The sequence below is a fragment of the Corvus hawaiiensis genome, chromosome 26 (genome assembly GCF_020740725.1).
Source record: "Corvus hawaiiensis isolate bCorHaw1 chromosome 26, bCorHaw1.pri.cur, whole genome shotgun sequence".
Classification (NCBI taxonomy): domain Eukaryota; kingdom Metazoa; phylum Chordata; class Aves; order Passeriformes; family Corvidae; genus Corvus; species Corvus hawaiiensis.
Genome location: NC_063238.1, coordinates 36,367,337 through 36,382,017, shown reverse-complemented (window position 1 = coordinate 36,382,017; position 14,681 = coordinate 36,367,337). Strand labels below are relative to the sequence as shown.

General features: G+C 37.3%; 1 protein-coding gene across 2 annotated transcripts in view; it reads left to right on the top strand.

Moving 5' to 3' along the window:
* The window catches only part of ADCY8 (adenylate cyclase 8), a 123,049-nt gene that overhangs the window by 94,872 nt on the left and 13,496 nt on the right, over positions 1–14,681 (top strand). For both annotated transcript variants that reach the window (XM_048286422.1, XM_048286421.1), the window contains 4 exons: positions 3,856–4,057; positions 6,435–6,524; positions 7,859–8,031; positions 10,845–10,926. In XM_048286422.1, the coding sequence (XP_048142379.1) occupies positions 3,856–4,057; positions 6,435–6,524; positions 7,859–8,031; positions 10,845–10,926 (547 nt within the window). The remainder of the gene's footprint in view (positions 1–3,855; positions 4,058–6,434; positions 6,525–7,858; positions 8,032–10,844; positions 10,927–14,681) is intronic.

Sequence of the window (14,681 nt, the reverse complement as noted above, 5' to 3'; positions counted from 1 at the left end):
CACAGATATTGGATTGTTCATCTGAGAGGTCATACTGTGCCAGCTTCAGTTTTGTTATGATCAAGCAGGCTTAGGCAAGAGACAAGAACATCAATCTTCAATTGAACAGCTACACTGGAAGAGTTTTTGTTGCCTATAAATTTATTGTGAACAAATACAAGGTCTCAGTTTCTCAGGCACTTAAGCAGGTTATGCTGCTATTTTGGATTTATATCCCAGACTTAGGTCTGTAGATGCTCCTTTATAGTACCTTAATAGCATGGATCTTACATGTAAAGTTTGGCAGTCCAAAATAAGAACTAATGTTTAGTGTCCTCAGGCATGACCTCTTGAGGCTTGATCCTAGTCTTTCTGAAGGCTTTAATCTGGTTTTTTTCAGAGCTGGGTCAGGCTAGGTCAGCAGAACTGGTAGGCTACATCTGCATATATAGACTATCTATATATATCTGGGATATAGTTAGAAACTATCCGTTCCAAATCGGATCACAGCCACTTGGCTTTGCAATGCAAGAAGGCTGTTGCAGAATACTGCTGTACTGTGGGAAACGGAAGGAATTAATCTTACATGACTCTCTGTCAGTGTCCAGAACCCGGGATCAAAGTATAGCCACTGGAGAATGGGTCAATCTGAATCTCAAGGTGCCTTCTACCTGCATAAATCTAAGAGACTGCTATGCAGTGAGATGAATTGTATCCAAAACTACACAGGTGATGAGCCCTCCTCACTCCCTTGAGTAGTTCTCCATGGACATGTTGTGCAGCTTATTGACTGTCCTTCCCCCATTTTTCAGAGGGCTCCAGCACCTCTCCTATGAAGACAGGCTGAGAGATTTGGGGTTCTACAGCCCAGAGTAGATTTCTGAGAGACCTTATAGGACCTTCCATCACCTACAAGAAAAGTGGAGAGGGGCTTTTTACAACGGCATGTAGTGATAGGACAAGGCAGAAGGTGTTCAAACTGAAAAAGAGTAGGTTGAGATTAGATATTCGGAAGAAATTCTTTACTGTGATAGTGGTGAGGAACTGAAACAAGTTTCCTAGAAAGGTTGTGGATGCCCTGTCCCTGGAAATGTTCAAGGCCAGGTTTAATGGGGCTTTGAGCAGTCTGGTCTAGTAGAAAATGTCTTTGCCCATGCCAGGGGTGTTGGAACTTGATGATCTTGAAGGTTTCTTTCAACTCAAACCATTCTGTGATTCCTTTGTATTTTCAAAGTCAGAAGCAACTCTCAAGACATCATTGAATTGTGTCTCTTCTTAGCATTGGGACTTCCAGCAAGTCCAGAGACTCTTCCCACAAAACTTTCACTCACACAGGATGAAATCTATTTCTCCTGCTCCAAATTTTGTTTCTTTATTATTCACTCTTCCCTTCATAATACAGATTGTTTTTACTGGCTATGTTGTTCCTTCTTTCAAAAGCAAGCTTTACCTTCTGGGTAAGCTGCTGGAGAGCATGGGACTTTTTGGGGGAAGATCCAGTGTCTTCAACTCAGATACTAAACTGTGACAAACCTTGTTGGAGTGAAATGCTGACCCAAGTGAAGATAACTTTTCATACCAATGGTATATCATCAGAACAGTGTCAAAGCTATTGCTACATAGAAGCTCTCAATGAAAGTTAACATGTAATTCTTCTTGTTTCAATTAATTTGGGAACAGAACTTCCATTTTCATATTTTTCACATTTCATTCTAATATGTTTTAAAATGTAGTTTAGTACTATGAAAAAAAAATCTTTTTATATATATATATATATATATATCTTTCTTATAGCAGGTCAGACATGTTCCAAAAGTAAAACTCTCTATTAGTGATAAAATGGTTTCCCGTTTGCTATCTTTTTAACCCAACTTCTTTTCTGGACTCCTACATTGCAAATCTCATTTATTTTGAGGTTCTGAGAGTAACAGCTGCATTACTGTAAATTATTCAGAGGTTGAAATTTTGTTTTAAAAATCTTATACCTTAATCATTTTTCTCTGTTAGCTTGATTAATTTTAGTAGGTGATAGAGAAGAAAGTTTGAAGTAAATTGCATGTTATTCTGTCCTGTTACATTAAAGGAGTCATTGTGTGTTTGGATGATCAAAAATGAATATTTTTCAAGCAAATACTGTCTTTAAAACACCACCAGATTTAATGTACATGAATCTCAATAGTAACGGCTGAATTAGGTCATAAAAAATCCAAACATTCTGGTGAAGACAATGTTCAAAATTAAGCAGACTAAAGCATACAGGAGTACAGTTCTGCACCTAAATCTCTTTCATCTTGACACATGTGCCTCCCATGTTTTTATGTCTTTTCCCCCAACATGACCAACATTTCCCCACATATACTCTGTCTTAAGACTACTTAAAAAACCCCTAACTCTTCCTTTTGAATATAAGCAGTTTGTTTTATCCCATTTTCTCAAGGCAATTTCTACTAACATCAGTACTGTGAGTAAGATATACTCAATTTTCACATAAAATACCCAGTGCATCTTTGGTATTTCCTTAATGCAAATACTTTGGACTCTATCCATTAGCTGTAAACATGGTCAGAGCTGAGAAATGACAGCTCCAACACAGACTTATTCTCAAGCTTGTCCTGCTATGTCCATGTATCCTCTTCTGCCATTGTATCAGTGTGGTTTCCTTTTCTCCTTGTCTGCATACCTATTACACTATGGTGAGACTTTATAGAGCTGGGTTACTAGAAATTTTAATTACCTAATTCAAATCTTCAAGTTTAGTTATTCTCCTTATAGTAAAAAGGCAAGGGAAAATGGAGTGAGGAGGGGAGAGGTTACAGAAGCAGTGGAGTTACTTTTATTTGGCATGGGTATGATCTTTGGGAAAAGAGACAAAGAAAGTCAATGACTGGCACAAATGGGGACCCAAAAAACTTGACTTGTGAAGTAAAGTAGTATTTCACTCCTCAGTGAAATAAACCAATTTGCTGCATTTTCCAACCACGTAGGTTACTTGATTGACTTCAGGTCCCATGTTTAAGCAAGAAAAAGGAATAAATTTAAACAATATAATATTAAAATTAGGCTAAAAGAAATTATGGGTTTTAACGGTATGGTCAAAGAAATTGAACTACTTATTCTGTGTATGCACTTATCAATATTTGACTAAAGATCACATTTGCAAGAACAAAGTTTATGGGGTACACCAGACAAATTTTCATTTAAACATTTAGATTATGGAACACTTTTTCATATGTTTTATTTTAAAAGACTTCCATGAAAACAGTAGGTCAGTTCTTTTGCTTTTTTAGAAACCGATTATTAGCTGCAGTTGTCCCACTAATAACTAAAATGAGGGGTATCTTGCATTTCTGTAGTTATTTTATCCTGACTTACTCCAGGAAACAGGCTGCATTATTGTACTCACTTTAGAGTCTATAAGCCTCAGTATAATATGAGTTTGACACCTGTGAGATGATGCATACAAAACAATACTCTACTAAACACCTCCAAACCAGTCTGAGTGGGAACCAATTCATATACACATGGCATCAGGATCCTACAGGTTCAACAGAATTGCTCTAAAAACACCTTAAGGGATGACTGAGTCACAAAAGAAGAGACACTCCTGCCATTTGGACTCTACATAGACAAATAGAGGCACTGGAAATTATTTATTTCCCTGGCTTTTTTCAGTTTCCCAGCAAGGAACCATGGGAAGCAACGACAGACCTATGGGACAGAGGCAAAACTTTGCTCTTTCTGGGCTTTTATCTAAGACTAACTGTCTCAGATTTATGACAACCGAATTTCCTAGCCTTACCTGTTTACACATTTATTTTTGTTAGCTGTGGCATTGTACTGAGATTTAATGCTGGATTCTCTCTTTTTTTTCCCCAGAGTGATACCAATGGTCATTCAGTTTTCTATCCTGATTATGCTGCACTCCGCTCTTGTGCTGATCACTACGGCAGAGGATTACAAATGTTTACCCTTAATGCTCCGGAAAACTTGCTGCTGGATTAATGAGACCTACCTGGCAAGGAATGTCATTATATTTGCATCCATTCTCATTAATTTTCTTGGAGCCATCATCAATATTGTAAGCTTATAGGGAACCAAGGAACATTACACAGGAAAAGATGATTTATGAGTTATTAAGCTTGCTACAGAACTTGCTAACTGTGTCTATAAGCCAGCTGTGACTTAGATAACATAAAAAAGGCAAAGCATCACAGCTTCAGGAAATTCAATCCATTGCTTAATCTATGTATTTCTAAAATATCTAATTATTTCTCCCTTATGAGTATCATCTATTTTTAAGACCTTTTTTTTACTTTCTGCTCGACATGTCCACCCTTTGAGGACCATTTGTAATTTTCTGACTTGCTGAAATACTTTCTTAAAGACTGTCAATCCTAAAAATGCTTATGGATATTAAATTCTTCCTCTCAAATTCTCAGATCATCTTACAGTTATTATTTAGATTACGAAGAAAAATTTAAAAATTACTAAAATAGTAATTTTTAAAACTCCAGGAGAACCCTGATTATCCTGATGTATTCAGCAACATGAGAGAGCTTTGCATAATTTAGGCAGATTATAATGTCAGACAACCTGACAGGTGCTGAAGCCTGAGCCAAGAATGTAGTAAATGTCTCACTGATAGATCAAAAGTATCACTGATAGGAGAGTAAGTCAGAGAAAGAAAAATGCAGCCACTCATTTCTATCATTACAGAAAAATATACAGTAAATGTCTGGAGTTCCATTGGGCTGAAAACTTCCTGAAGAAAAGGACAGTGGTGCATTACAATATAAAACACTAAGCAGTGTTTTAGAATTTAGAGGTTTTAAAATCATGTCTAACAAATACCTTTCAGGAAAGATTTTGGTAGAATTAGTCTTGATCTTGAAACAAGCTATCCATGCCCAATTTGTTATCTCCTCTGACTTCTTCTGCATTGTTTTGTTAAGATTGTGTCTTCTGCAATCTTCTGGGTTGGCTAATCCAAAAACAATCAAAAGAAAATTATTACTTTTTACTGTCACACCAGTGGTTTTCAATAAAGCAGTAAACCGTTATATGTATTGTCATATATTTAGATGGACAATGACTTGAGTCACTGAGCCCTGGCCTCTATAGGAAATCACAACATTCATATAATCTCGTTATTTTGTATGTCAAAGTTCTCCCATAAAAATAGTTTGTTCCGGAGAGACCTGCATGCATTTAAGAACAGCTAATGTATCTCAGCCTTGCAGCTTTATGTGTCCACCGAGTTCAAATGCAGCCAGTTTGAGGGGTCTAAGACTCAGATGCTTTCTAAGAAAAGCCATAAAGCTTTGGTTTCACCAGCAGGACAAGTGAGTCTTATGAGTCTTAAATGCATTCTTATTTTTATAAATTTAAGTTTCTGATCCTGAAAGTCTTTTAAAAAAACACTGTACTTTTTCTTGTGAGATTCTGCCCTGCAGAGAGGTGCTGTACACCTCATAAACTTTCAGAAGGTACCATTAATTGTCTGGTGTCACAGAAGATTGCACAGCCAGCCAGGTAATACAACTGCACTGCAGAGATGGCTGAATTGCTGAAAGAACAAGCAAAAGAGTCCCAAGTTCAAAATTAATTAGAATTTAATGATAATAAATTGGGCTTCATTAAACAAATTCTCTAACTCTGTTGGAAAAAAAGACCTGTAACTAGCTTGTACACATCAGGTTGATGAAATGACCTATTATAAAAAATCAGAGTAAATTAATATATATAACAGGAGACTCAATCTACTTGAAGTGTCAAAATATGAAACAATTAATGATTCTTTTCCTGCATTCTAAGACCATAATATATTGCAACTCGACACTGCTTTTTTCTTTATATCTAATACTCTTGGTTGGAAATACCATTAAAATGAATGCAGGTCATAACAGCAAAAGGCAATATTACATTATCAGAACTACTGTTTCACGAATGAATTTTCATTCCCTTCCATTCTAAGCACCACAGTTGCTGTTCTGGGACCACATTATGTTTTGGTACAACCAGTTCTGTGTGATGTCATGGAAATTAAGGATAGATGTCCCATACCCAGAAGGATAACACTATCCATAGCAGATGAAAACAGCTTGCAGAAAGGGCACATATGCAACCTGATTTTATGCTCCCAATTAAATAATTTTCTCTATATTTTTTAGCAAAATCTAAGCATTTCGAGAGGTAATTCTTAAGAGTCTAACATCAAGAGAGCATAGGGAGGCTGTTAAGATGCTGAATGTCTGCAGCACAAATAGCTCCCCTTTTTTGATTCAATCTCCACAGTATGTCTTCTTACTGTCCATTTATTCAGTCCTTGGTGCCAGCTGGGGAGCTGGCAAGGAGAGCAGCAGGTCAGCCAGTCCCACCCCTGAACCCAGCCAAGCAGACAAGCAATTAGTCACCAGTGCACAATATAGCCCTGATTTTGTTTTATTTCTTCACAGCTATGGTGTGATTTTGACAAACCAATAGCCCTGAAGAACCAGACCTTCAATTCCTCTGCTTCTTTTACGGACATCTGTTCCTGTCCTGAGGTATTTCTGAGGGTACTTTTGAATCTGAAGTGTGGATCCACAAAGGTTATATGGAAACCACTACCGTGGAGTCAGAGGCTCAACACTGTGAAGAAGGGAACATTTCCATCTAACCACAGGCTGATAGAAAAAGCAGAGGCTGGTTACAGAAGGAATTAACCTTACGATCTAATGGGGCATTGCAATCTAGATTGAACTTTTGAACTTTGTATAGAGTCTTTATGCTGAAAACACATCCAGCAATGATTCAATGAACCTAGTGCAATAAAACATATTACCTAATTTGTATGAATCTAATGGAGAGCAAAATTTCTCACATGGCAAAACCAGCAGTTAGATTGGTTATTTTACGTTTGCTTTTGGAGAAAAAAAAAGATAGAAATCCTCTCTAAGATGAGCAAGCAGGCAACAAAATCAGTGTGTTGGTCATGTGTAGATAAGAGAAGTATGTTGCTTAGAAAGTCATATGGCAGTGTCATGATACTGCCAGCAGTATGCTCTAAACAGCAGGGATGCAGACTTTCCTACAGAGAAGCTATACTAAAGAAAAACTGTACTCAGAAAAATGAATACGATCACTCCTAAAGCTGTGTGATCAGAGTTAATTTAAACTACATTTGGACTGTGGGTGTTGATGTTGCTATTTTAAATCTGAAGAGCTCATGACCGTGATTGTCTCTCTCTATCCAGTATCAGCTGCATGGATTGCATTTGGCAGATGACTAATCATTGAGAAAAATGAGACAATGAAGAGATTAGAAAATGAGATACGAATAAAACTTCCAGGCATCACATTTAAAGAGAGTAATGTAACCAAGCTAGACCAGCAATATTAAAAATTTAAAAAAAAAAAAAAAAAGAAAAAAAATGCCCAAACCTGTGGCTTTATCCTCTCTTCAATAGCATGGGAAAAATTAAAGCAGAAAAATTATTCTTCCATCCTGATTAATGTGAGTCTTGTGGAAATTCAGAATCCAAAGGAATATAAATTGTTTTCTCCCAGTTAACTTTTTATTAGCAAACTACGGCATGCAGCATCTCTTCCTTTCCTCCTTTAATTACAGAGGATGCCATTTCCCTCATAATGCAAGGAAAATGCCATAAAGACACAGAAAAGGATTTCTGTTGATGTGGAGGTGCCATGAAAAATAGAGAATTTGTAATTTCACATTCTATTTTAGCAAAATGCTTATTTTCAAAGTGCCCTGGACCCTAAGAGGACTTAGCTGAGCACTGAAATCCAAAGCAATCTTTCTATACTTCTGGTCACTTGATTATTTACATAGATGCTTATCTCTGATCCCCAAAATTAACCAGTGCTGTTTTCTGTTCAGTATTTTGTCTTCACTGGTGTGCTGGCAATGGTGACTTGTGCAGTTTTTCTTCGTCTCAACTCTGTCCTGAAGCTGGCAGTACTTCTCATCATGATTGCAATCTACTCTCTGCTGACTGAGACCATTTATGCTTCCCTTTTTCTGCAATATGACAACTTTAACCACAATGGAGAGTAAGTGTTCACAGCCCCCTTCAGAAACTGCTTTTTCTTAAGGTGATGGTTCAAGTCTTGCCAGAGGATAAGTGTATTGGATAGCACCACAGTTAAATATGGAGTGATATTTGCTACAGGCAATGACTAATTAAAAGTTATTTATAATGTGTTTCTTTCTCAAGCCTTTTTATTAAAGTGTTCATTTTGTGAGGACGTTTAAATATTGGGCAGGGTTTGTTTTTTATGTCTCCTATAGTCTATCAATGTTGACTAAAAATATGCATTGCAATGCACATACCTTGAATGTTTCTATTCTTGAAAGCTCCAGAGATATCCATCGAAAAATTCCCCCCAATTTAAGAAAACAGGAGTAAACAATTGATTTTTTAGAATAAAATCCAAATAAATAATGTGAAGTTGTGAAATATATAAGAAACACGGGAGTGATCCTGTTTTTTAGGAGAGTGTTTGAAGGACACACTCCTCCTCCTGCATCTCCCAGGCTTCCTTCCCAGCAAGAGGAACTGAAGAGAAGGACAGAAGAGCCACACTAATTTGCAGAGTCAGAGATGCTATGAGTGTTGCAAAAACTGAATCTAGAGGAGCAGTAAATTAGCTCATTCAGGAAAACACCTCTTCAGTCTTTAAATCTTGACCAATGTGGCATTGCAGTTGCTTGTGCTTGTAAGTGCATGCCAGATGAAGACGTTCAGAGTCAGAGAAAAGCATGGATTTGAAGTACAATTAATTCTCACAACAGCCACTCCTTACACATAACGAGGCTCTGCATGCATATCTTTCCTTACTCGCTCCCTACAGTAGCAAGGTACCAGAGATTTGGGGTGTAATTCCTTTTTCTAATACTAGTTACCATCCTACAGACGTATCATATATTCAGAGCAGACCCCAAGAAATCTGATAAATGGCAGTAAGCAATACTTTGGCTAAGTAACTAGAAGTAGAAATCATGATAATTTTCACTAACCAGGCATGGCAAAGATTCTCTTTTGTGTGACAATTTTGAAGAATCCAGAGTAGCCTCTATTCCCTCTTTTGTGACTGTTATCACAGAAAAGCAAGAAAGAAACAGGAATAATCTCTGGAGTAGCCAATAGCCCAGGACATAGGGAAATCAGCTGAGATGCTCCTCTCTCACGACAAGGGTATGAACTTGAGCTCTGATATTAAGGAGAATAAAGTTCAAGACTGTGTACCCTGAATTTTTTTTTGGTTTCTCGCTATATAAACCAGCTAAATAAAAGGGTTTGCAACTCCCTACAAAACTCATCCAGCTATGGTGGCTGTACCTACAACACCACAATATGCAATAACAGATGAGTTCATAACTAAGACCTTTAAGGCTCTTGCCTTTAGCCAGTGTACAAGGGGTCCTTTTGGAATGCATTCTTTTGAAGGTTGTATTTCAGGCAACTTCAAAATAGGAAACATCTTAATTCCAGCATATTTGCAGATGACAAGGATGCTTCCTGCTTGCTTTTGCTCTGTATTGATGACTCAGCCCATAGCAGCATATTTCCAGCACAGTAAATTCATCAGGACCACAAAGTCAGTTCAGTTATCTCTCTCACAAGAAAGTGTCTTTTTGGTTTAGTCTCCAGCAAGTTCTGCTCTTTCTTTCTCCAATTTCTATGTCATGGGAGTCTTTCTCTGACAAATATCATCCAATACTTCTTTAAAAATTACTACAGAAAACAGGTCGAGTGTCTGGACTTTGCTTTGTTCTTAGATCTCAAGGTAGACTAAAGATTGTCCCAAAATCTCTTCCAACTTCTGGTCTTCATTTACTCATTTATTTTTTTTTTTTCAAATTTTCAAGGTTTTATCATCACATAACAACTTCCTTTTCTCATCTCCCTTAAACAAAATAATTGACAAGTATACCTGTTCAATTCATCTCCAAATTTAATTTTTTCTCTCTTTTGTTTTACTATAAGTTTGGCTCTATCAGTTCCCCAATTTCTTTTGTCTTCTCCCTGGGAAATATGTTTTTTAAAAAAACCCTGGCATACAAAGATACTTTCATCAGTTTTTATTCATCTTTTCACATAACTGTAATTTCTTCATATTTGAAACCCCCTGTTACTGCTTTGAACCCCTTTCACCTTATTTTGTCACATTTTCTTCATGCTCCATACAGAGCACCTCAGTGATTTCATACAGCCAGTACCTGCTTGGCTCATCTTTGCTTCCTGTGTTCTGCAAGGGTTTCCTTTACCTCCCTTGTCACAGGCCTCTCTGGTCTCCACTTTGTAGCTCAGTAAAGCCAGTCCTAGCTACTGTTTGCCATTTTTTTGATCCTCTTTTAATCCACACTTCGTTCCTGTCATCTCCAAACCCTTCTCACAATATGGGGATGTTTGATTTCAGCTCCTGCCTTGGAGTTCATCCTTTATCTCTAGCCTTATTCACTGGGCTTTTACTTTCACAGCCTGGAAGTTTCCCTTTGTCATCTCTCCCTCAACCTTTCCCCCTCAAGATGCCACCGCCTGCACTCCATAGGGGCTGTTTACCAAGCTCCCAGGAAGAGACTGACTGACACACAGCTTGCATATCACGCTTGAAAGTGAAAGCTCATCACCTCCTGTGTACCTCCTGTAGGCTACAATTTAGTTACTTAAGACGTGTCACCAAACAGGGAGCTCTCCAATTACACTCCTGTTCTCTTAACTAATTACTGCTAAATTACATTTTCAAATACAGGGGATATTTTAAAGCACAACAAAAACTACCACTTATGAAATGAAATTTCTGAACAATTACAATATTGACAAATCAATAACTGTATTTTACTTTGGATTTTTTTTTTCCAGCACAGACTTCCTGGGCACAAAAGAGGCATCTTTACTACTCATGGCAATGTTCCTTTTAGCGGTGTTTTATCATGGCCAACAGGTAAACATTTTCTTCAACCTTTCCCTTTGTCCTTGCAATTAGAAGATGTGACAACAATTACTTTTAAAATACCAACTGCCTTTTTACCCTCTTGAGCATATGACCTTTCACAATTTAATAAACCATATGCAGAACCTGATTAAAGAAAGCCCACATCTGACACTGCCTAGCACTCTTAAAGAACATGTGCAACATTCTATTCAGCAATACTCAAATTATATTGCATTTTTGAATTGAAGGAACAAACCAGATGCCAATATTTTAGACACATGTGCAGTTCTGAAGGGACCTGACAGCTCCAGTGTACTTGAGTAGTCAAACCCAAAATAAAGAAAGGGAATAAATACCAGTAAAAAATGAAACTACAGAGAAATAGCTTATTATGTTTATAGAGAAAAAACAACAGGCTCAAAGAAATGAGGAAAATTTGGGTTAACCACCAGTACTAACTCATCTGTGTCATGGACCACTTACAAGAATCCTTTCACATGGACCTAGATCTTAACCAGGATTTAGTGGCCTCAGACCTTTAGGATTGATATCCTCAATGAGGAATTGAGCAACTGGGTGTCTCAGGAATACATACACAATGCACAGGGAGAGAGAACTGTGAAAATTTTAGATTTAAAATAACAAATGCATTGAATAAAAACCATCAAAAGCAGGGTGTTTTCTCCACAGCATTTCTGGTTCTCAAGCTCTGGGTGTCAAACATGCTGATTTCTGATCACAAAAAGCAAGGGGGCTGCTCTATTAAAGCAAGTACCAAGCACAGTTGCCTTTAGACTTTGTTGACTTGCCTAAAGGTTTTACCCTCAAGACCATTAGGCTGAGGAATACCAGCATTTCTCAATCCTCCCACAGTGAGGCAGTAAGAGAGGAAGGAATGATGCTGTGATGAGTAGGACAGTGTTATACACTCTAACTTTCTAAGCTTTCCCAGAAGTTACAGCCTCCATTCCTTCCACAGGAGAGCAAAAAGAAGCCAACACCTAAATATTCTATTAATTTTCCTGCTGTTTATCTTCTTTTTGAGGGAATGAGGTATGAGTGAGTAGAAGAAGCAAGGGATGAAATGCATTTTGCACAATGTGCAGGTTCAAATTTGATGGAAAGCAATGCACTGCGACATATCTTTATCAAAATATACTTTAGGAAAAATATGGAACAAATAAGAACTGAACAACCCAAATTTGTGATAAGCCTTACAGTATTCCCAATGATTATTAACATATGTCAAGATAAAAACCTTAGGCTTGGGAATCAGCCAAGGTACTAAGAAAAACAACACCGGAGGAGTTTAGGGAGAGCAAGAACTAGGCAGAAGCCAGGCAATGCTCTTCAGGATCCCAATCCTGAGTGTAAATGTCTGTCTTCTACAAAAGCCTGATCTGGGGTGTTTAAGAGTATTTTCCAGCCCGGCAGCCTGTAAGCTGAGCACAAGTTGTTTTCCACTTTATTAACCTTTCTTGTTCCATAAAACAGGGTGGCTGCACTAAAACAGCCTTTGGAAATGGTCCGTGAGATGTGCTAACTCCTGCCTGTTCTCCCAAATGACCCATAATCTCTGTCAATTTAACAGCATCCAACAGTGGTGTCCAGGAACATTTCATTGTATTGCTTAATTTCTTATTATAAAGTTAACCTAAAGATCTCTATATGGTTGCCAACTTAATATATATATGAAAGTTTCATTCAGAGCACATTAAACAAAAAACTCTTCAACAGTAAGAATTGAAGAGTACATTCAGTCCAATAAAGCTGTCCTGCAGCACATCTTCCCATCTCACAACCTGCAAAAGTATTCTGAAGTGGAATAGTTTAAAACTTGCCTCATTCTAGGTGGATTGAGTGAAAGATATTCTTTTTGTAAGATTAAATGTATGGACCTTCAATTTCTGAATAATTAACTATTGTTCTTTATGCATTGTGATTTAAAGTTAATCCCAGATTTTGCACCCAGAATTTAAAATTAAATTTGAGAAAAAGGTGTGTGACACCATCTTATTAGATTTAATTTAATTGCATGTGGCAATTGTCTGCAGAGTGGTTGGGTTCTGCAGCATGTAGAGGACATAATGTTCGCTCTCTGTGTAATACATCTCTCTTTTCTTCACTAGCTATTGGAATTCGAGGCATTTCCTAAAGCTACATATCAGGGCATGAGAATATGGACATTTTGGGATTTATGTCCAGGAATATTTCTTTAGACAATCAAACAACAAACCTAAAACTCAACCCTATATTTTTTTTAGTTTTAGCAAATAAAAGAACTTAGCAAAGCATCTTCTTAATATTTTCTATTTTCAAACCTCATATGTAGCACTCCTTTATTTCTGAGCTGACAGTGTGATCTTGGTAGTCCACTGATGATGAAAGAAAAGTATTTCATGCTAAAATGTGATCATAAATAACCAGAATGATGTTATCTAAAATGTAAAGATTAGCTGCTGCTATTCTGAGCAAGGCTTAGAGATGTGACATTTCCCTGTAGAGCAGCATAAAAAATCAGCTTTGAAAAACTGTACCACCATTTTTTTGCAAAGCTCTTATTGTAGTAGTATTAAATGTCTTGAAGCATCAAAGAACTCAAAATCCAGCAGCAGCTCCTATTTGAAGTTAATCTTTAAAATACCTTTAGAAGTCCTTGCAAATTTATAGTTAATGTTTTCTTCTCAGTTAGTTGATAGAGATAAAAGTCAATTATCTGGTATGGGCTCTGTCTTCTAGCACAAAAGGAAGGGCAAAGGAAGCTGAAAAATGGTGAAAAAGTTGTTTAAAATACTTTTTCCTGGCAGGTTTTTTTGTTGCCATTAATTCAGGGAATTAATGGTCACAGACAGAAGATGAACATATTAGTAGAAAAGAGATTGTTTATAAAGATGTGAACAGAGGGCAAGTAAAGCACTGCCATGTTGCACACAGACTTTGGAAGTTTATACCAAACCATGGTCACTTTCAGCTTTTAGGAAGGAAAGCTCCCTAGAGCCAACATAAAAGGTCTCTTGCAAAGTGCTTTGCTTTTTTTTCTCCTGAGGAGTCTGCCATTCATGACTGCTGCTTACTAAAACTGTGACCAAGATGAGTCACTAAACAATGCTTGAACCCCCTCAGTCATTCCCACCCACTGCAGGCTGCCCCTTTATTTCAGTTTGGTATATGAATTATATTTCAAAAAATTCCTTAATCCCAGCACCTTTTGGTAAACCATTTGATATCTCTCAAAATTGTAAAATTTATCTGTTTTCTGATATAATACATTTCTCTGCTGGGTGTTATTATCTCTGGTTGGAGCATCTCAGACCTCACAAATATATTTTCTCTTTCAGTTTACTGACTATATATATATTTCCATCATTTTCAATAATGCTGTAGCTTAATAAGTCACCCCTTGAGCAAGCTACAGTATCAGCTGCCTCAAAATCTGCTTAAAACACTGCTTCAGTGTAATGCACACAATCTCTGGCAGTGTTGGGCCTGTCCATGTGCTGACACACGTGCCTCTCAGGCAAGCCGCACGATGCTTCAACATGTTCCCTGCTTCAGCTAGCAGACAGTTGCCATTCATGTTTAAATGAATATGAATTTATATATATAAACAATGCATATATATGTATGCATGTATAAGCTCAGCTGTGCACAGCTTTTGTTCTGCACACACACTGCACTGGAAATCACTTAACTTCAGTTTTTAGCTGAGGGTAGCAGGCACTGAGATTTTGCATGTGCTAAACTGCGATTGTAGACTCTGATGC